Source organism: Rutilus rutilus (genome assembly GCF_951802725.1).
Source record: "Rutilus rutilus genome assembly, chromosome: 25".
Classification (NCBI taxonomy): domain Eukaryota; kingdom Metazoa; phylum Chordata; class Actinopteri; order Cypriniformes; family Leuciscidae; genus Rutilus; species Rutilus rutilus.
Window position 1 is genome coordinate 26,419,417 of NC_140229.1, and position 23,660 is coordinate 26,443,076.

A 23,660-nucleotide genomic window follows, 5' to 3' on the forward strand; every position below is an offset into this window, starting at 1 on the left:
GATGGCAATGCCAAGATTCATCAGGCTCAGATTGTGAAAGAATGGTTGAGAGGAGCGAGAAGAATCATTTTCACACATGAAGTCCAGATCTTAAATTCACTGAAAGTCTTTGGGATGTGCTGGAGGAGACTTTACAGAGTGCTGGACTCTTGCACTGTCAATACAAGATCTTTACCAAACATTGATGCACATCTTGATGGAAATAAATATTGTGATGTTATTTCCATCAAAAGGTGCATTGATGTTTGGTTAGAAAAAAAACAAATGATGGTTAAATAGATGGCTACCCATCAATTAGGGTATTGCCAAACATATAACATGCTAGAAACATAATAATCACTGCAATAATAATCCAATCATAGACTCTTAAGCATTTGCCTATTTAAATCCAAACAGTGACTTTTATCTTTTGGCTGGGCAGAGTATTATTTAGTAAGTTATTGCTATTCGATACTTCAACAATTTCCTTTATTAATAAGAACAGTAAACGATAAGATTAAAGTATCTTTAAATGTTACAGTTAAAAGTTCAACCATATGCATACCATAGAAAAAGATCATAGTTGTAAAATTGTATGAAAAAATAGCCTGTTGTTAAGTAACTTTATCAAACAGTGATTCTTCAGTGTCCTCATGATTGAAATGAATCCAGATGACCATGAAAAGCTGTACAGAATTACAGTTTTCAATTGGTCGCTCATTTCAGGCAGATTTCCATCAGTTTCTGCTGTCAGAGTGATTCTGCGGCCTCTGGGTCGCGAGAGGAGATGGGCTGCGTTTTCTCTGCGGAGGAATGGCTGGAAGAACTTGAATGTTGCGTAAAGGTTCTCCTGTCAGTGGAGTCGGGAAGGAGGCGAGCGACTGGCTTTGGGGGATGCCGGATCTGTGCAGTTTGGATGCAAACGGGGGTGGAAGTACGGTCAGACTCGCTCCTAGAGAGGATTTGGACTTCTTCACTCCCTGGGAGACCTGGTCAGGTGGTAAAGAAACTGTGGACGACATGAAAGCTGGGTTTGTTAAACTGAATATTTGATTGGTTCCAATATACAGTTGTAATCGAAATTATTCAACCCCCATTGCAAATCAGGTTTATTGGCAAAATTTACAGACATTCAGCTGTTTGCAATGAACAAATTAAACAAAAGTAATTGAAATAGCTCAACACAACAAATGTTTCAAGTGGATTCCCCAAATTCAACCGAAAATGCAACTTTTAATGACTTCTGCAGTCTCAAAATGATTCGCCACCTGAATAGAATCCCTCACAACAGCACACATCTGCAAAACAGGTCTCAAGCACACCTGATGCAACTAATGAAGGGCTTCATTAGTGTCACCAGGTGTGCTTGAGCTAGAACACACAAAATATCTCAACTGGCTAGGTTTGTTGAGTGTCACGTTTGACTGCATGTTAGAAATATGAAATATGAAGTCAAAAGAATGGTCCAAAAAGTTAAGAGAAGATATCATTGCCCTTCACAAACAAGGAACAGGATACAAAAAGATAGCGAAGACACTAAATGTTCCAAGAGACACCGTTGGAAGCATAGTTAGCAAGTTCAAAGTTAAAGGAACAGTGTTTACACTACCTGGACGAGGCAGAAAAAGGAAGCTATCGACGGCTGCAACCAGATTTCTGAGAAGGCAGGTTCAGAAAAACACTTGAGTGACTGCAAAAGACCTTCAGCAAGACTTGGTGGCAACAGGCACTGAGGGTTCAGCTTTCACAGTGAGGCGTTTACTAAACGCATGCCAGAACTCCAAGACGTACACCCAAAAGCACAAGAAAAGTGCTCAAAATCATATAAATGAGCCACAGAAGTTTTGGGAGTCTGTTCTGTGGAGCGATGAAACAAAACTGGAACTTTTCAGCCCTATGGATCAGCGGTATGACTGGAGGAAGAAGAATGAAGCAAATGCTGAAAATAACACTCTGCCTACAGGTCAGCATGTTGTGGCCAGGTGATGCTCTGCGGCTGCTTTACATCCTCTGGCACTGGAAACCTGCAACGTGTGGAAGGCAAGATGGATTCATTGAAGTATCATGCCGTCAGTGAGGAAGCTTAAGCTTAGGAGTCATTGAACCTTCCAACAGGACAATGATCCCAAGCATACCTCAAATTCCACCAAGGCTTGCTTGCAGAAGAAGTCCTGGAAGAGTCTACAGTGGCATCACAGTCACCTGACTTAAACCCCATAGAAAATCTCTGGTGGGATTTGAAGAAGCCAGTTGTAGCACGCAAACCAAGAATATTACTGAACTGGAGGCCACTGCTCTTGAGGAATAGGCTAAGATTCCTCAGAAACGCTGAGTGTCTGGTGGTTATACATCTCGTTTGCAGAAGGTCATAACAACAAAAGGGTGTTTTACTAAGTACTAAAGATGGTTGAATCATTTTGAGACTGCAGAAGTCATTAAAAGTTGCATTTTCAGTTGAATTTGGGGAAACCACTTGAAACATTTGTTGTGTCGAGCTATTTCAATTACTTTTGTTTGATCTGTTCATTGCAAACAGCTGAAAGTCTGTAAATTTTGCCATTAACACTGATTTGCAATGGTGATTGAATAATTTCGATTACAACTGTATGTTTTTCATGCAGGGAAGTGTTTAAAAGATTTTGTTTAAACTTCATCAAATATGGACCATTGTAATAATTAAACATATAGACAGCAAAAAAGCAAATACCTGGTAAATATGGAATAAATATAATCAACATAGGCGAATTAGGCTTTCTCTCAATTGTTGCAAATTTAGCCCTATATACTGTTGCATTCTCTGCAATCTTTCTGGGGTTAAATGAAGTAAGATGATATTTTTATATTTTTATTTCAAACATTTAGATGAAAAACTTGTGTGTACGTTAACCAGATGTTTTACTTTCAAACCAAATTTGACTTTTTTACTTCAAAATTGTTTGTTGTCACAAATCTTTTACATTTTTACACAGATACTTTTTGTGTGCAATTATGTCTACTGTAGATTTCTGAACAAACCAATAAAAATGCAATAATCTAATAATTCTGTTTTTCTTTAGCATCATGAACAGGGTATTGCATGAACCATGAAAATATGACATTAGGACACAAGGATTAGACTTACATCTGTGAGTGCAGTGGTCACGGATAGGAGCAAGACTGTTTCGTGTGAGAGCAGTTTCTCTTACCCTCAGAGGGAAAAGATGATTTTGAGCTGTTTAGAGGAGAAAACACACACAAAAAAAACTGCAGAAATTCTGCAAGTGTACATTTTATAGACTAATTCACTAATTTATATCTGGGTGGTTCTTCAATCAGGGACACTTGACTACTTAGAAATTTAGTCTTGAAGTCTTAAAAAAATTATCAAAAGAATGTTGCATACGATAAAGCATGCACTTGTAATGCACGTCAAAACTTAAAAGTGTAAAAATGTTAATGACATAAAAGGCTACTTAAAGAGAGTTCACTTGTGCTTAACACTTAAAAGTGCACTTTGAAATAGTCAAATTAAAAGTTTACTTTAAAGCATAATTATAATTATTTTTCCTGCTTTAAAGAAGTATTTTTATGCGTTTACTAACATACTAAAGCACATGTAAAGTACTTGATTATAATTTGTAGTGTGTTGTTCAGTATTACACAGATAATATATTTTAAAATGTACTAAATTGCAACTTCATCATTACAAATATGTACAGTAATGACACATATATATTTAAACATATATTTTAGATTGCCATAAATCCTTAGCAGTGCATTCAATTAGCAGTAAAGACAATAGATAAAATGTACAGTTATAAATGTACAGTCACACTTAAGTAGGTGAAGTGCATATATATTCCGTAATAAGCACTCTTTAAAAAGTATGTGTAAGGGGCAAGGGAAGCCCAAATTAGAGAAAGTCTGCCAAATGTCTAAAAACTAGGAAAAATTTGCAGCTTTCAAAACGTAAATTGATTTTTAAATAAATAAACTAAAAGAGTCCAAAATGTTCACCTAATTGAAGAATCATCTAACTACCAATATGGAATATCTTACCTTGGTCATTTCTTTGTATGTATGGTGATTGATTTGAGCACAGCACATCTAAAGGGCTCGAAGTTCCCTGCAGCAGCTTATCAAGCAGTCGTTCAGATGGAGTCGAGATCCAGGCTTTGTGAGTCAGTATCTGACTGGATTCAGTCTTCCATGCAAGTCCCACAGCTTTTTCATCTTTATTTTTACCATCAAACAGGTCATGCTCGCTCTTGCTCTTCTGCGACCTGTGCGCTAAATGTCCTCCCGCGTGACCTCCGCCGGTCCTGTGGGCCAAAGCCTGAGAGTCTGCCAGCAAAGACTTACCGAGAGTGATTGGAGGAAGACTCTGTGTGCGTATGGGTGGGAGACTTAGCAAGTCTTTGCTGGATGTGTCCTCAATGAGGTGGGCTTTCTCAGACTCGTTATTTCGCTTTCTGACAGTAGAGCTGTTTTCACTCTCATCTCTGGCTAACGGCTCAACAACACAATCGAACATTGTGATGATGTCGTCCACCTCAGACGTCTCTTCTTTGAGCTGGCATTCTTGACTCGAGTCTGTCTGCTGAGAAGGATGCAGGTCTTTCTTCTTCTTGCAGAAGATGTGATTTAGCATGCGAAATTTCCCCTCCTTGCGCATAGAAGAGTCACTGTTTTGGGCATGCAGTGGCCTTGCTGAGTCAGACCTGTGAAAAAATATGGCCATCTTTAGTTTAGTTCATAAATACTTATGAAACTCTTCCTGCATTTTACATCTGAATGATACAAGAACAAAGTATGGTTTGCAGTGTGTGTGTGTGTGTGTGTGTGTGTGTGTGTGTTCACTATTCACTACTCGTGTGTGCACTAACTTGGATGGGTTTAATGTAGAGGACAAATTGCCTTCACATGTCACTTTTAGTTGTATATTTCAAAATAAACAAACAAAAAAGTGTTGACTGCACTATATCATTAAACTGAGAAGGAAGCATTTCATGCAAACAAGCTTGAACTCACATTTTTGTTCCATTTTTAATAAAGTGTCAGTGAAATGATGGCCTACTGTATTAACTGTCACTGTCCCATAAGAGGCAATCCAGGCATGTCAATACATCTATGACCACTTTTCTATCATATATTTAAGTATCATTAAACACTGATCAGCCACAACATTAAATCCACCAGCGTAATATTGTGTCGAGGCATGGACTCTCCACGTTCTGTGGTTTCTGGCACCTAAACATTAGCAGCAGATCCTTCAACTCCTGCAAGCTGCGAGGCGGATCCTCCATGGATCGGATTTATGGATACAGAAAATCCAATAGATACTCAATCGATTGAAATCTGTGGAATATGGAGGCCAAGGCAACACCTTGAACTCTTTGTCTTGATGTTCCCCAAATCATTCCCGAACAATTTTTATATTTTTATCCTTATCCTGCTAAAAGAGGCCACGGCCTCTAGTTAATAAATGCCAGAGGAGAACTGGCCCCCGACTGAGCCTGGGTTCTCCCAAGGTTTTTTTTTCTCCATTGGGTCACCTGATGGAGTTTTAGGACACCAGTAGGTCACTTGATGGAGTTTTTTGGTTCCTTGCCACTGTTGCCTTTGGCTTGCTCAGTTGGGGATATTCTGGGGATATTCTGGGGATATCTAATTTGATTTTATCAATAAATTCCACTAGAAACAAACCTTGTTGTATTATTTTAATTTAATAATGTGAAGCTGCTTTGATACAATCTATATTGTGAAAAGCGCTATACAAATATACTTGACTTGACAGTCATCAGGGAACACCGTTGCCATTTAAGGGTGTACATGGTCTACAACAATCTTTAGGTATGTGGTACGTGTCAAAGTAACATCCAGATGATTACCAGCAATGTTTATGTCTAGAGCATAACACTGGCCCTGCCGACCTGCTGTCTTCCCATAGTGCATCTCTTCCCCAGGTAAAATGTGCACACACCTGGCCATCCACCTGATCTAAAAGAAAACGTGATCAGACCAGGTAACCTTCTTCCGTTGCTCCATGGTCCAGTTCTGGTGCTCACATGCCCATTGAATGTGCTTTCGGCAGTGGACAGGGTTCAACATGACACTCTCTGACCGGTCTCTGTGTTCTGACACCTTTCTATCATTGGCAGCATTACGTTTTTCAGAAACTTGGGCCACATTAACTCTTCTGTGTGATTGGACCAGATGGGCTAGCCATTGCTCCATACGTACATCAATGAGCCTTGAGCACCCATGACCAGTTTTCCTTCCTTCCACCACTTTTTTAAAGTACTACTAACCATTACATACCGGCTACTCTGTGGTAGGACAAGGAGTTTTATTGACGCTTCATGGGTTAAGGAAAGGGGGCTTCCGCTTCAGGTTTTGACTGCCCCACTTACAGCTCATGCACTAAATGCTCATCCATTGGCCAGTGTCTCACAGGTCGCTGCTCCAGTGAGTCTCACAAATGACAACCACACTGAGGAACTGGTGTTTTATGTGTTGGACTCCACATTCACTTCTATAGTTGAAGGCAATCCTTGGCTATCCCTCCATAACCCCCACATCAACTGGGCAAAGAATTTCGTCAACAATTTGCCATCTTTATCAGTCTCAGGTAGCCAGCATTATCCATAAGTCATCTTCTCTGGTGGGGGCAGGTTTCTTTTTCGTGAAGAAGAAGGGCGGCTCCTTGCGGCCCTGAGCTGATTATTGGGCACTCAATGACAAATACAGGACTGAACCATTAAAAACAAGTATCCTACCTCTTATGTCATCAGCCTTCAAGATCTTGCAGTGGGCAAGGTAATTCATGAAACTGCACTTTCACAATGCTTACGATCTAGTCTTGATTACGGAGGGCAAAAATTGGAATATTGTATTTAACACCTCCACAGGGATTTTGAAAATGGCTTTGATAACTTTGGTGGTCCTTTTGAACATTCTGTTGACTACAAGTAACATTTCAACTACATGTGAACTAACTCACATTAGAGTATTAGTAGACTGTCTGCTTAATATCTGCTAACACTTTATTTTGATGCTCCTCAACAGACATCAGTAACTTTGCAAGAACATGTCAACTTATTCTAACCCTAACAGTCTACTAATACTCTAATGAGAGTTAGACATGTAGGCGCAACATTACTTATAGTCAACAGAATGTGTTAAAAGGACCATCAAAATAAAGTGAAACCACAACTTTTATCGTCGCTTTATTAGAAATGATAACCACCAGTTTCCTTCCAGTGGTCTTAAGGCACATTTACTTTGGCCCCGGTCTTGAGGACTACCGAGTCTGTTAGACAGTGGCATCCACTGAGAGGTAGGAGTTGGGCCGGTTTTCTGCCAGAGTTTCCCGGAGGATGGTAAGGTCACCAATGCCCCTACTTCTCCCAATGCCTGTCTCCCCACTAAGGCTGTTAAATCAAAAGGAAAATTTGGAATATTCGTCAAATAAAATAAATGTAAACAATAAAAAATGTTGCATTTGAATTTTTGGTGTGTCAAGAAGCACGAGACATGATGATGACGTTACTGAAGCGGTTTATGTTAGCTTATCCAGTGCAGTGCGGCTGCGTTGTTAATTTGAAAAATGGCGGGAAAAGGCTTCATGCTGACGAAAACCCTCTCAGGTATTGCGCAGCTGGCAAAGACACACTTGACCCTACCTGCCACATCGGTTAGAGCTGAGCGTGTGTTTTCATCAGCTGGAAACATTGTCAACAAAAAACGCTCAGCACTCACTGCAGATCAAGTTGAGCGTCTGGTGTTTTTGATGAACAATATATAGATGTAGTGAGTGGAAGTGGATTGTTTCTGAATGGCATTTTGCTATTTTTTCATGTAGTACATTACGCTGTCAGAGTCACAGTTTTACCCTGTCACGCTGTTTTATGCACTTTCGTTACCTAATTTTCCTTGCATGCACATTAAGGAAATTACATTTCATTTAAGAAAAATAGTTTGAAAGGTTAATGCACTTTAAAAAGCGAATGTCATTTCATTTCAATTTATTTGCTTATATTTGCTTATTGCGCTCGCTTGCGCCGTCTTGTGGGCATCGGACTAACATTAAGTATTGCCTTTAGAATTCGAGTATAATTCAAATTGTGCTAATATTTAAGAAAGAAATTCAAATTTAGGGAGTTTTTGGCTGGCTCCGGGTGAGTGGCGCCACTATCCCATCTGTGGTGTGGACCAATCACGGGAACCTCAAATACATCAGGTCAGCCAAAAGACTAAATTTGAGGCAGGATTGATGGGCACTTTTCCTTGGGCACTTTGACTGTTGTATTATCGTCCGGCTGCAAAAATACCAATCCAGATTCTCTCTCCCACTTCCTGATACCATTTTGCCTTGTCCCGCCCTGCTCTCGCTCTCCAGCTCTGCCCGGTATTCAGAGTGCTCTCCCTGGTTATGACACACTGCCATTCTCTTGATGTCTTAATGGACTATTCTCTTGGCTCTCAGTTGTTTCTCAGAATCCCATTCCTCTCCACCAACCTCCGGCTTTGTTTCGTTCTCTATGCCTGGGGATCTGCCTTCTGTGCGCTTTTGCCTAACTTTTCAATAAACTATTGGGGGAAGTTTTGCTAAATAGTTTCGCCAAAATTCCTCAACAGCAGTGTGAAACTACAGCGGTTATTGATGCTAATGGGGGGAGGAGGGGGAGCAGTTATTGACACTATAAGGGGGCATTGCTTCCTTTAAAAAGTCACAGATATGTCAGTATGTACTCAACATTTTTATTTTATTTTTGTATTGCCAACAAAATAGAACAAAATTTAAACAAAAAAACTAAATGACAAACCTGTTTTCAGTGGAGAGGAGCTTGATGCATGCAGTATGACCACAGTACATGGCGTATGTGAGTGGCGTATTCTCGTTAATATCTCGAGGGTTGGGCTCCACTCCCAGCTCCAACAACACCTGCACACAGTCATCTTTACCTGCCGCGGCGGCCCAGTGGAGCGGGGTCCTGACACAAAAACAGAAATCATGCTGTATGATAATAAAGAACATGGGCGTGTTGGGCTCATGGTTAAGAATGTGACAGGAACTGCAGCTGTTACCCATCAGTAATGTGCTCTAAAAGTGAAGTATTATCAACTAAGCATACTGTAAGTAACTTTGAGAAAAGTGTTCAGACGTAAAAATGCACTATGCTTACAAATTTTTAGGTTCATTTTAAAGGGCTCCCATAATTAGATTCCTTTAGTGTGTAATGTTGCTTTTTGAGCAGGAAAAAGTTCAAAAGCACAAAGTGGGAGTTATTCTGTATATCAGTAACTGTTTCTGAACTCCCTGAAACGCCTCTATTGTAGTCTTGAGTTTTCCACTGGGAACCGCCCAATAATTCCCGCCCAAGGCATACGCAGAATAAAGGGGCGGGGCCTGGTTCAGTTAGTTAGTAGTGTGTTGAAACCGGCGGTTATGGTAAGAAGCGGGACATTTCCCAAACACGTTCGAAGCTCTTGACCAATCACAACACACTGATCCAGCCGACCAATCAGAGCACAGTGTGCTTTTCAGAAGGAGGGGCTTCATAGAGACAAGATCTAAACAGGGGTGTGTTTCCCGAAAGCATCGTTAGCCAACTATGTTCGCAAGTTCTGTCGTTATCAGCATAGTTCAACCAATCTGTGTTTCCCGAAACTATAGTTCTAACGAACATTTGCAAACCGCATCGCAAAGTTTTGTGGTTAGAAGCTAAAATTTCTTGTTTGCATGACATGTGGACTCAATAATCGATCCTTATCTTGAGTAAAGTAAGCAAGCATTTAGATTACATTGTACGAAGTATTACGAAGTACTTATATTACATTATAAGTAATTACGAAGTACATTGTATTCAGTACAATCTATATCTTTTATTTAGAATACATACAAATGCCTCAGTTTCTCAAAAGATTAAAATAGCCGTTTTTAAAGAGTGCACATGTGCGAACGTGCTCTAGAGTCTCTAGAGCGTAAGAACGAGCCTATGATTGAATCTGGAAATAAATCAAAATAACTAAGAAAAATGAGAAACAGTCCTCAGGTGCCATGTCTGAAATTTATAGCAAAACATAATTTGATCTCAAAAGATTTATTAAAAGTAGTTATTACTCCACTACGTGCGTGACATCATTAACTAACGTGGTTGAACGACCAATTTGCGACAATATGGTTTCGGGAAACAGTCGCGGCTATCTAGTTGATTTCTTCAACGATGCTTCGTACTATGGTAGTGAAGCAGCGAGTTACGTTGTTGTTCGGGAAACGCACCGCAGAGCGTTACTGACAGACTGGGAAGAGACGAGCTGCAACAAAGTCAAATATGTATAAGCATTCAAGCATAGACCCCAGAAACAAAATCAAGACTTTGAAAACGCAGCAGCGCGATTTCTGAAAGGATGTAAAAGATGTGTGCATGTCACTCCCCTTCTGGAAGACCTACATTGGTTGTCAGTTAATTATAGAATCAAGTTTAAAATCCTATTGCTTGTCTATAAACCTTTACATAATCAAACGCCGAGCTATCTGTCTAATTTACCCTATAATCCCTCATGAAGTTCACACGGGGCGTCAGCGTCAACGCTTGACGGAAGGCGTGGCTGAAGCTTGGCACTGACGCCATGGTCATAGCAGCGTCAGCCAATGAAATTAGACAGGAACTCAACAACAAGCTTCATTGCCGTGATTGGCTGCCGCCTGGCTACTGTATTTGCATAGAGCGATCCTGATTGGCTGACGCTTCCGTCTGCGGCGCTTCACTGGCGTTGCTCGCGGCAGAAGTTGAAAAATTCTCAACTTCTGCCGCGAGCAACGCCAGTGAAGCGCCGCCGACGGATCCACAATTCTTTTCGGCAACGCTTGACGTCACCCATTCAAAGTCAATGGGAAGCGTTGACGCTGACGCCCCGTGTGAACGTACCGTAAGATCTGAAGATCAAAACTTACTCCAAATTCCAAGAACCTGCTTAAAGTGAGATTTTTCTGTGGCTGGTCCCACTTTAGGGAACAGCCTTCCAAACCACATTAGGGCTGCTTCTACTTTATCTGCATTCGAATCTAGTCTTAAAACACATCTCTTTTCGTTGGCTTTTAATACATTGTAATGTCTTGTTTTATCTGTTATCTTATGGTCTTTTTATTTTGTGTTGTACAGCACTCTGGTCAGCCTTGCTGCTGTTATTAAATGTGCTTTAGAAATAAACTGAAATGAAATGAACTGAAAAAGGGCATAATATGTCCCCTTTAAGAATTTTGACATTTTAATCAAATTTCTGCCACAATGCTTCTATGGTGATACTAGAGTTTCATTCTGCCCCATCACAAATAAAAGTGAAATGATGTCCTCAAACCAATGACAAAAATTCTCAGTTAAACACTCCACTCCAAGTTTTGTCTTAGCTGTTCCTATGGTGAGCAAGATAGCACTTGAACGCAGACTCACTCACACAATGCCACTCACATATCACACAACATGTTTACTGTACCGTTCATCCACGTCTAAAGCTTGCAAGTTGGTCTCAGGAATTCGAGACAGTTCATAGATGATGTCGCTGAATCCTGCAGCGGCGGCGATGTGAACGCAGGTCTTCCCATTCTCGTCATCATAATTGATCACAGAGGAGCCCAGATTATGGTCAAGAATGAGGGAACACATTAACTGGCTGCCACTCTGTCACATAGTTATAAAACAATGAGACATGTAAATTAATAATCAACTTGCACATATAAAATGTACATTGTTTACAATGAATTTTTAAGACATAAATAGTATTAAACTGCATGATGAAACATTACATTTTTCTACCTTACAAGGAAATGAAATTTCTGATATTACAATTATAAATATAATTATGTATAAATATAGATCTCAGTACATTATTTATAACACAGAGTATGAATTAGTTTGCTATAATATACCATCAGTGTTATGTTTATGATTTGTACCTGCACAGCCCAGTGGAGCGCTGTTTTAAAGTCTTTGTCCACGAGTGTCGGGTCGGCTCCTTTCTGCAGCAGGGCCTGCACATGCTCCGGTCGGTTGTGGAAAGAAGCCCAGTGAAGAGCTGTCATTCCCTGCCCAACAACAATCAGAGCGTTACACGGGTTACACAAGTGCTCATGGCTGTTCATTTATAGTAGCAAATGGAGCATGAGTTGTTCAGAATTAATCGGATCAGATTGGATCATTCTGCATTCTGGAAATCAGCTTAGATCACAAAATCCAATCTTGGTTTTGATCTGGATCAAATCATCAGTTTGTGTTGTTCAAAACTCTTTAGTAAGATCGGGAGACCTTTGATCCAAAAAACAACAACATCAGGATTATACTGATCCCAGCAGAAGGGTGGATTTCAGGAACAAAAATTTAATAAAACTTTAAAACTGGTAAAAAAATACAACATTTGAATCATGTAATATATATATATATATATATATATATATATATATACACACACACACATTTTATTTTGCTCTTGATTATTTTAACTGTTGAAGTAATAAATTAGAAGTAGACTTTAGGGTACATATTAAGCCTTTCAGTAGCCTAACTGTAAAGTAGAAAAAGACATTTTGGCACCATAAAATAATCCCCAAACAGCTATAAATATCAAACAAAAAATTATATTTAATTTAAAGTGGGGTTTTTTTCATCACTTTTCTGAAAAGCATTGAAATATGTAAGTGTGTATCTGGATCAAGGTGATCCAATCCAATTTTGCTTTGAAAAACTGGCACAAAAGTAAAACGGATTATCTGATCCTGGATAGCAAGATTTCCAAATCCAGATCATTCTGATCCAGATTAAACTTTTTGAACGACTGGGCCCAGATATCAATGAAAAAAATGTCCTAGTAACAACCCTACTGTTATCTAAAGGCCAAAATGACAGTACAGCATGATACAATGATGACCATGCTTTTTACAAATAGATGAAAGTGTATGAAATCTGAAAATGAAAAGCATTTTTTTTGCTGCAAGGGTGACTCTCATCAAATCCCAGCAATATGCATCCAGGTCATCAATATATTTGTCACCTTACAACCAAAATGAAGAAATAGAAGCCTATTATAGACGTTAAGATTTTTTGCCTTTATGAAAATAGGTGGGTTTGCCTTAAATACACCTATTCCAGAGTGTTTGGGAAATGTCCCACCCCTTACCATAACCGCCAGTTTCAACAAACTACTAGCTTACCGATCGTTGTATGACATCAAAGTACCACGAGAGGGATTGGAAAGCATAGAGAGCCGTCTGTTCTCTAAATGCTCTAGCGCTACTTTAATATCATACACCAATCGGTCTGAACAACACCGCTTCCGCCAATATGCTGTCTTTAAAAAGAGACCAAGCTCAAAGCCCAAAGTGTACTTCGCCGGTTTGACAGTTTAAGTTGGAAATTTAATTTGCAGGTCCATGCTCAGAAAGGATGCTCATGGTTATAAATGGAGTATAACTACTTCATAAATATCATTTAGTACCATAAAATCCACTAAAAAGACCAAATATTAAATAAAAAATATAAATATAAAATATAATACATTCATTTCTTTGAAATAAAAAAAAAGAATTCAGACATTTTTGACTGCCACGATAGGGACACCAAAAAGTTTATTTAAAAAAGTGTTATTAAAGTATATTACCTGCAATTAGTATTTTTAAATAATATATATTTTTAAGATTTGTAGTACACTAGTCGTAGTGCTGTGACTCACCTCATTGTCTTGATGATTGATTTCACACAGTGTTGACTGCTGTAGCAGCACAGCCATGAGCCTTCAACAATCAAACAAACAAAGCAAGTTTATAACTCCATAAATACACCATTTTAATTCCATCATAGAATGCGAACCAGATAATCAATGAAAAAATGTAGGCCCTGATTTTCTAAGTCAGGAAATGATTTGGATGGTGGTTGGGAGGGGTTGAAAATTAAAAGTGATTTGGTGACATCAGCTGAAATCGAGCATTCATTTCAGAGGCAGAGCACATTATTCTCACGATGCATGTAGTTTAAAATCCAAAAGAAAGAAAGAACGATAAAGATACTTTTAATTGAACACCAAGACCAATAAACAATGCACATTAAAGATTGACAGTGCAGAACAATGACAGCTGAAATGCTGATTAAATACACAATGAACCAGGAACAGGTGTGAACTAATCAGAAACCATGACAACCAACAATCAACAAGAACTGGAAGTGAAAACTATAAACAGAACATGACAATGAACCTAAACAACATGATCGTGACAATTATTACTATTTTGAAGTAAATTCAAATGTTCCACCTTTCAGAATAACGTGCACTGATGAATCAAGGAATGTACATTAAGAAAATCGATTTTTGGTTTCATGTTGACTTTAACAACATATCTTATTATCTTGTCTTAACTCATTATTTCCAGTATGTTATCTACTGATGGATGTTTATAACAAGAACATAATAAAAAAAATGTTAGTGTAAAAATCCACAATTTTTGTTGGCTGAGATTTGACTGATCCTGTTTTCTAATTACCATCTCTTCATCTTGTCAAATGCACAGCATTTTTTACTGTACTTCTCGCTACCTTTTGTTTCATTAACCTATTTGCAATAACAACTTCTGTTTATTTTCCTTGTTACCTGAAGTCAGTTTCAGCAGTAGCAGCATGAATTGGCAAGCGTCCGTTCTTATCGGGAATGTTCTGCTTTGCCCCGTTCCGAAGCAAACACACACAGCCTTCCAGCCAACCCTGCAGAAGTTAAAACAACAGATTACAGTACAAGTCATACACAACAATAAGCAACCATTTCATTCAGTCAAAGAAATGAACCTCACTGCAACTTTGTACATGACAGCTCACAAACATGCTGAAGAATCACAATTCACTGACAACAGCGCACACAAACAAGGCAGAAATGTGCCTATTATGTTTTTTTCCATGTTCATCTTTCATTAATGTTGCTGTTTGAGCATGAAAAAGCTCTGTTAAATTCTAAAGCACAATATTATCTATATCAGTGTCAGTGTTTCTGAACTCTAACGCTCCATTGTAGTCTTGAGTTTCTTCCGGGAACGACCACGTCACAATATTCCTCATTTAAATAATTAATACGCAGAATAAAGGGGCGGGGCCTGGTTGAGTTAGTTAGTAGTGTGTTGAAACTGGCGGTTATGGTAAGAAGCGGGACATTTCCCAAACACACTCGAAGCGACCAATCACAACACACTGCTCCAGCCGACCAATCAGAGCACAGTGTGCTTTTCAGAAGGAGGGGCTTCATAGAGACAGGAACTAAACAGGGGCGCATTTCCCATACAATGACTTAACTCGCTGCTTAATTACCATAGTACGAAGCATCGTTGAAGAAATCACTAGATAGTCGCGTCTGTTTCCCCGAAACTGTATTGACGCAAATTTGTCGTTCAAGTAATAATAACGTCTTTTAAGGTCCCGCTGTGGTGAAAATCAAGGTTTTAATGTCGTTATTATGTCTATATGGTGTTTTTAATATGACAAATATTAAGACAAACCATGTGTAAATTCATAAGTCAACACCATTGCAACTGCAGTGAACTAGACTGGGTAAACCCAGCCTGATCTAGCGGCGATGTGATTTCGCCCTGCGGCTCAGGCTGGAAACCTGTACATTTATCTCTGCTGCTTCCTTTACAAATTTGCGGAAACCAATCATTGATCGTTGGTCTGATTGGTTGAAGGACTATCCAATTGCATACAGAGTCATTTGAACTCTGCCCGTCGATCACGCCTCTTGTGCAGTAGAAAATACAGAGCAGACTCCCCAGACTAATGTTCAGTCAGGTGATAGCCAGACTAGCAGTGAACCAAAGACAGTCTCAAAAACACGCTTTGAAATCGCTGGTGTTTCTGACGTCACAAACTACCTTGTAACCAATCAGATCAACGTGTGATCGTCAACGAGTGGATCTCTGAGCTGAGAGAGTGAGTGGAGGCGGGGCTCATTTGCATATAGAACCGTGTATACTAAATAAGGCAAGGGTGTCGAGTTCATTCAAGATATTTTAAGACATGAAGACATTTTTTTCAAGGAAAAAACTTTTAAATATGTCATTTTGGTGATCAAAGAGGAGTTTTAAGGGATACAATTATTGACTACAGGGGGACTTTAATGAATCTGTTTGAGACTGAATTAATACTATATTTTTTGCTATAAATTACGGATATGGCATCTGAAGACTATTTCAAATTTTTCTCAGTTATTTTGCTTTATTTCCAGATTCAATCATAGGCTAGTTCTTATGTACTAGAGCACGTTCGCACATGCGCACTCTTCAAAAACGCAGCTTTAAATCTCTTGACAAACTAAAAGACATAAATGGCATTTGTATGTATTCGAAATAAAAGATATAGATTGTACTGAATGTCAGCTTGCTTATTTGGCTCAAGATGAGGATTTATTGAGTCCACATGTCATGCAAACAAGAAACTCCGCTTCTAACCACAGGTCGAGATCTGCCCTTCTAAACACACAACTGTGCGATGCTGCTTGCGAATATTCGTTAGAACTATAGTTTCGGGAAACACCGACTCGTTGAATTATGCTGATAACGACGGAACATATTTGGTTAACGACGCTTTCGGGAAACACATCCCAGAGCGTTACTGACAGACTGGGAAGAGAGGAGCTGCAACAATGTCAGACATGGGGAAAATAATGTGTTTTTTGAACATTCAAGCATGAAAACATATTCTAGTAGAGCCTAAAAACAAAATCAAAACTTTGTAAAAGGGCATAATATGGCCTCGTTAAAGGAAGTGGATCCTGAGAGTGTTTCCGTACAAGGTATGTGGCTAGAGAGAGGGAGGTCCGTCCACAGGCGTCTTGTGTATTGATAGAAGCTCCCATCTTCAGCAGCAGTTTGACCGTATCCAGCTGTCTCCCAGACACAGCATGCATCAGCGGCGTGGAGCCTGTCGTCAGAAACACAGACCTCAACAGCAGTTCTCATCAAAACTTCAATGTAGGTTAGCCCTACTGTAATCTGTTTATGATGGTGGATTATTTCTGTCTCAGAAATATTTGGGACTGATTGTATGACAATGATCAGAGGTTTTCAGATTCTGAGTGATGAATGCTCTCCACAATTAGGGTTGTGGGTGGGTGTCTGCCAGCTGGTGGCTGCTTGGCACAGCAAAACATCCCACCCTCAATCACGCATTTCTAAATATTGCACAAATGTAAAAGCACAGCTCTCCTCAACATTCTGCTTAATTTGACGTATCTCATGTGAGCAGCATTAACAAATGATGCATCAAAGTTCAATACTTAGGCTGAGGGGTTTGTTCAAATTGGTAACCCTAACTATGAGCAACATGATAGTTGCCTTGTCAAACACAATCACAATGGTCAACTTGCATCTGAAATACCACAGCCTTTAGTGTCAGGACAGTGTTGTATCAACCCTTGTGAAAAAATTACACTTAGAGAACTTATTACTGTAATAAAAAACTTTAAAATATATACAATACTCAACTGCATGGTTTCGGACACAACTGCATGTTGGAATTGTAATTAAATGAAAATGTATTATAGTTTACATTTATATTAAACTAGCTTTAGAGTGCTTTTTTGACCTGCTTAAGAATACATATTCATGTCATTTCATAATTACTTCTCTGTCATTTCTTTTGAAAATATTTTTGTAATTTTATATTTGCAATGATGAAGTTGCAATTTAGTAGATTTTAAATATATTCACTTAAAATGTAATATTGAATAAATTATAATCAAATACTTTTAATCAAACACATATTTTAGTATGATAGCTAAAGTTTAGTTAGTCAGCCCATCAAAATAAGTGTACTTCTTTACAGCATGACAAAAGATTATTAAAACATAATGATTTAAACTTTCAGTTTTACATGGTGTTTGAACATAAATGTGTGTCAGTAGTGTGTGTACACAACCCCCTTATAATGGTTATCCCTATAAATCATGCAGTGGCTCAGAATAAGCCTTATGTGACGTCACATTGCTCAGGCTCCGCCCACAACTGCTGACGGACTCCGCCCTATTAGCATAAACCCCGCCCTCAGTGAGCTGTACACAGTCTCACCAGAGCATTTAACAGCAGCATTCACATGAGAAATATAGTCTTATTAAAGCTACTAAAGTTATTCAGTCAAGAGCAGTGAGTGATTTTCTCTTTTTCTTTTGGTGTTTGATTCATATTTACAGCATATATAGCAGTAGCTACTGTATATTACGCTGCTTTCACTTTGATACACAGATCTAATATACACATGCGATTTCTTTACTTACTGTTTACGTTCACAGACATAGCTTTGCATTTAAAGATACAGCATGTTTTTCCTTCCACTCAAAAATGGGCATTTATAACATGGTGTAATAAATGATCTGTAGGGTATTTGGAGCTGAAACTTCACAGACACATTCTGCGGACACCTGAGACTCATATTACATCTTGTCAAAAGGGGCATAATAGGTCGTCTTTAAGTACACTTAAGTGGCCTTTTATGTCATTAATATACATTCTGTGATATAAAAAATACTTTAGTATATACAATATACTTTTAAGATTTAAAGTACCCTACAAGGGCACATTCAATACAATTAAGTGTGCATCTTTTCACAAGCGTGGAACAGTTATCTTGAGTATATGACAGAAGTGCAGTGTGTGGTGTGAGAGAACACCTTCCCCATCGCAGCACTCGAGGATGGAGGGGTCTTCTCGGATGGTGGCGGTCAGCGTGTTGACGTCTCCGTTCGCTGCCGCCTGGTACACCACATTCAGATCAACCTCCTCCGCAGCTTCTGAGAGGGAAACGGATCAAACGGATCACTCAACAACATCTGTTGGGTGTAAATAAAATGCGGTGTACTGACACGTTTGTGCTTGAACTGAGTTACAGAAGAATAAGGGGATAAGGCTACAATTCTATTTCCACTCCAAATAAATCAACAGGTCGAGAGAAGCAGGTGTTTGACGCTACGGGCTTTCCTACTGAAAAGAATTTAGATCTCTCAGATGTTTCTTCTAAAAACCTATGAGATTAAATAGACTTCACAATATGAATTCAAACGTTTCTCTTCAAATTCTTCCTAAATAAAATTGTATTTATTAAGCTTTTATAGCACAGTCCTCTTACTGTTGTCAACAACTGGAAAATGAATGAACTCCTAAGGAGATATGGAGACAACGTTATACTGAGAAATCATTACGGCTTCTTTAACAACCACAGAGAAATCCAATCATGTTCCTTTGAGCTTATATATATTGTCTAGGGAGCTTGTTGGGTATATTGCAAAGGAGGATCCGCTGACAGAGACCTCATCAGACTACAACAGAAACCCCTGGGGTTTCTCATGAAGCTTTTGGATGTTGACCCTCACCCTCATGTTTTACTAACCAACATAATCATAGTCGCCAGTATTCTTCATTCTGGTGGGTTATACCTACACACAAACAGATGGCAAGATAAACAAATGATGGGCTATGGCAAACCCCACTGATAAGCATTACCATGGCAACACCTTCTTGTTATCAGCTCGTGCGTGTGCGTGTGTGTGTGTGCGTGAGTGTGTGTGCAGTGCTTTACCTTTGTGCTGCTCAAATACGGATGAGGTGTTGAACTCCATAATCAAAAGCAGCTTTCAGAGAAATCCCTCCAGTGCCCACGACATGATGATGTCCCTCGGCTCCTGATTCCAGCACTGTCCGCTTTACACACACACCGCGACTCGACCCGCTCGCGTGGAGAACCCCGACGCGACAGCACGGACGCGCAGAAGACGCTGCGGGGACGCGAGAGGCGAGAGCGCGTCTTCAGGTGTCGCAGATGCGCGAGCAGCGGCTCCGTTTGATTTTGCGGGATGTGATGATGGGGGAACACACTGAGCATGTGCAGAAGCCTGCTGGCATCACTAGTGTACGTGTGTGTGTGTGTGTGTGTGTGTGTGTGTGTGTGTGTGTGTGTGTGTGTGTGTGATCACTTCACAACACGCTGTAGAGGCAGGACTGTTGCTGTGTGTTCTTCACTCTAGCAGTTATTATTTTAAAAGGTAGTTTATCCAAAAATGAAAACTCTGTCATTAATTAACTACTTACTCACCCTCATGTTGTTCCGTAAGACTTTCATTCATCCTCGGAACACAAATGAAGATATTTTTGATGAAATCTAAGCGCTTTCTGTCCCTCCATTGACAGATACGCTACTACCACTTTCAAGCCCCAGAAAGGTAGTAAACACATCATTAAAGTAATCAATGTGACTCCATGTTTACAAAATATTAACCTCCAACGCGGGCTCACGCTGTTTTCGCGTCATCACAACACGCATGCGTCGGGCTCTTGTGAATGGGCATTGGAGATTGATATTTTGTAAATAAAGTGGTAAATTATGTTTGTTTGTTTTTTGCACAAATTAAGCACTTTCGACGCTTCATAAATCGAGGTTAAACACCTGTAGTCACATGGATTGCTTTAATGAATCTTTACCTTTCTGGGGCTTGAAAGTGGTTGTAGACTGTCAGTGGAGGATCTCTCAGATTTCGTTTAAAAGATCTTCACTTGTGTTGTGAAGATGAACGAAGGTCTTACGGGTTTGGAACGACATGAGGGTGAGTAATTAATGACAGAATTGTCATTTTTGGGTGAACTAACCCTTTAACCAGTGATTCCTTTAACCAGCACAACCCAGGCGAACTCAAGCAAGTTCCAGAGGACTAAAGTATTAATCAACTTTTTTTTACATTCTTCTGTTCTATTCTGTTGTTCTATATTCTATTCTATATTATTTTATTATGTCCTATCTTAATTTTTACATTCTTCTGTCACTATTCTATTATAGTAATTTCATGAATTGTCAGGTTTTAATGTCAAGATTAAACCTGTTACGATCTTGTCAAAACAGAATCACCAGCACCAGTCCTTCACATATATTTTCATTTCATTCATATGTATCATGCAGCCTGTCACCATGGGAACCCTCGAGGACATCACGAGAGGCAGTCATTGAGCAGCAGTGAGTCCATGTCCTCACACACTGATTCCAGAGATTAACTCAAATATCTCACGACCTCCACAGTTCTCTGTAGGAATCAGTCACATGTAGAATAAAGCCCGTTTTTGACAGGGTTCCAATTCAATCCAATTGTGATTCTAATTACACTCTGTGACAGTGACAGTGACGTGACGTCAATGAATATAATGAAATGTTTCATTCATAACAGCAGCAGCTGCATTCTGCCAGTGGAAGGGGGCGTTCCAGAAGTGCGCGCGCTCGCCCCCGTTTGTGTGTGTGTGTGTCTGTGTGTAAATGTTTTTCTATCCCGGTGGGGACTTCAACCTGAATGCACACAGACTCATGGGGACTCGTGTCACAGTGGGACCTAAATTGAGGTCCCCATGGGTACACAAGCTTATACATCATACAGAATGAGTTTTTTTGGAAATGTAAAAATGCAGAAAGTTTTCTGTGATGTGTAGGTTTAGGGGTAGGGTTAGTGTAAGAAGATAGAATATACAGTTTGTACAGTATAAAAACCATTAAGTCTACGGAGAGTCCCCACAAAGATAGTGAACCAGACATGTGTGTGTGTGTTCCTATATTTTTGGGACAAATGTGTACCCAGAAGTGTCCAAAAACCTCCCTTCTGGGACGTCCTCATATGTAAATCTGGTAAAAAAAAAAAAAAAAAAAAGTTTTTTTTTAAATGTGAAAATGCATTAAGTTTTCTGTGATGGGTAGTTTTAGGGGTAGGGTTAGTGCAAGGGGAAAGAATACAGCTTACGTCTATGGAATGTCCCCATTTAGATTGCTATGTAAACGTGTGTGTTGTGTGTGTGCGTGTGTGTGTGTGTGTGTGTGTGTGTGTGTGTGTGTGTGTGTGTGTGTGTGTGTGTGTGTGTGTGTGTGTGTGTGTGTGTGTGTGTGTGTGTGTGTGTGTGTGATTTCTTTCAGATTAGTTTTTTTCTTCTGTTTAATAAGAAACTAATTTGATCTTGCTACCATTATAATAAGCTACTCTTAATACAGCTACTCAGGTAACTGGACACACAAAAAAAAAAAAAAAAAAAAGTCAACAAATGAATTAATTACGCAAAGGTTATTGCATTTTAGCTGCCATTTAACGACACCGAATGCTTTAGTGCAGAAACCGCATAATCCCCTTTGGGCCAGCAGCTGGCGCAATACACAAGCAAATAAATATAGGCCAATCATGTCAAATGTCAATAGATGATATATTCTGACATGGCTATGCAGCCGTAAATAAAACGTATTATTCAGAATTGTATTCCCCATATCAGCATTTGTCTGTATGTAAATGAGGCCGAGGTTCTTTGCAAAACTCATGGCTGAAGTTGCTTCAATAACCGCCTTTATGAGCACACTGGAGGTTTGAGCAATTATGGTGAATAAACATTGTTATATAAACAGATGAAATCAAAGAACTCCATAAAAAGTACGGAAAAATGATGTCATTGTAAAAAAAGAAAGAAAAAAAAAACGAAGAGAAGAGAAGCCTGATATGACCAATCCGTAAACATATAATTTAGCAATTTTTTTCATGGAGATACGCTGGCTGAAATACCAGTGAATCTAAATATCCTAAAAGGGAAGCAATGAATAAAAATATTATTACGACATTTCTTACAAATCCAACAAAGATCAAATATCACAACTGCTAATAAACTGTGAATTGTATAAACTGTAAGAATTACACTTTGATGAGTGTGAACAAGGCGCTATTGTGAGCATTTTTTAGCAAACAGTAACTAGAAATCTTCAAAACACCGCATAAGTACTGCGCACTGGAAAGAGACTTTGAGACATGTTAATGTTTTTCCCCTTCCTTGTCATATCAAAGGCCCTTTCATCTTTATGAAGTGAATTATTAACACATTCCTCTACAGAGGTGGGGGTCTCTTCGTGTGGACGTGTTCCTCTGGGTCTGTACAGCGAGTGGCTCTCTGCCAGGGCCGGTGTCCACTGGAGCACTGCGGGCCGGCTGCACGTCTGTGCCGGCTGTGGGCAGCCGCTTTTGTTCCTTGGAATTTGAAATGGGAACGTCAGTTGTGTGGGAGATGTCTGGCTTGTCCCAGATGCCAGACGGAGCAGGGTGGGTGTGTTTTAGGGGGATGGGAGCAGCACAGACGCTACAGTGGGTTTACAGTACATGGTAAAACTCCATTATGTGATCAAACTTACTGAATATGCCTTTCCCCACTCTCCTGGACATTCATTCCTGTGCCAGAAATATTTACATGATGAGATTCTGAAACTGACTTTCTAAATAATAATAAATAAATAATAAAGATAATTAATGAAAATAGACAACTGTCCCTAGTGACAAAGTACACTTTAGCATACTTTTAAAATGTATACTTAAAAAAAAATTATATTAGAAATGCTATAGGAATATGCTATATCATATAAAAGAATATGCTTTTGTTCAAACTGAAATGAAAATTAAATATATTAAATATTAAAATATTGAATATTAGATATATTAAATGCAACTAGTTCAATAAAGAACTACTTAAAAAGCCCCTTTAGTGCATTTTCATAAGTAATTTTATAATTATTTAATTTATAGTAAACTAAATTTTTTAATGTAATTAATTTCATGGTAAAGTAAAATATACTTTGATGTAATTTCCATTGAAACATGTACACTCACCTAAAGGATTATTAGGA

The 23,660-nt window shown here is 39.1% G+C and overlaps 1 protein-coding gene across 1 annotated transcript; it reads right to left on the minus strand.

Annotated features, from left to right (window-relative positions):
• Nucleotides 1-453: 453 nt before the first annotated feature.
• Nucleotides 454-19,835, minus strand: ankrd55 (ankyrin repeat domain 55). The gene is made up of 11 exons (XM_084400434.1): nucleotides 19,560-19,835; nucleotides 18,655-18,774; nucleotides 16,780-16,910; nucleotides 14,599-14,708; nucleotides 13,687-13,747; nucleotides 11,918-12,046; nucleotides 11,458-11,642; nucleotides 8,787-8,954; nucleotides 4,018-4,679; nucleotides 3,101-3,190; nucleotides 454-988 (listed from the first exon to the last, which is right to left on the minus strand). Exons 1-11 carry the CDS (start codon nucleotides 19,597-19,599, stop codon nucleotides 717-719), a joined length of 1,968 nt encoding a protein of 655 aa, XP_084256560.1. The 5' UTR covers nucleotides 19,600-19,835; the 3' UTR covers nucleotides 454-716.
• Nucleotides 19,836-23,660: the final 3,825 nt, after the last annotated feature.

Coding starts and splice junctions, on each gene's coding strand:
- ankrd55 (XM_084400434.1), bottom strand. CDS start 19,599: ATGGAGTTCAACACCTCATCCGTATTTGAGCAGCACAAAG. Junction 16,911..18,654: donor CGAGTGCTGCGATGGGGAAG/GTGTTCTCTCAC, acceptor TTCTGACGACAG/GCTCCACGCCGCTGATGCAT. Junction 11,643..11,917: donor CGCTCCACTGGGCTGTGCAG/GTACAAATCATA, acceptor ACTATGTGACAG/AGTGGCAGCCAGTTAATGTG.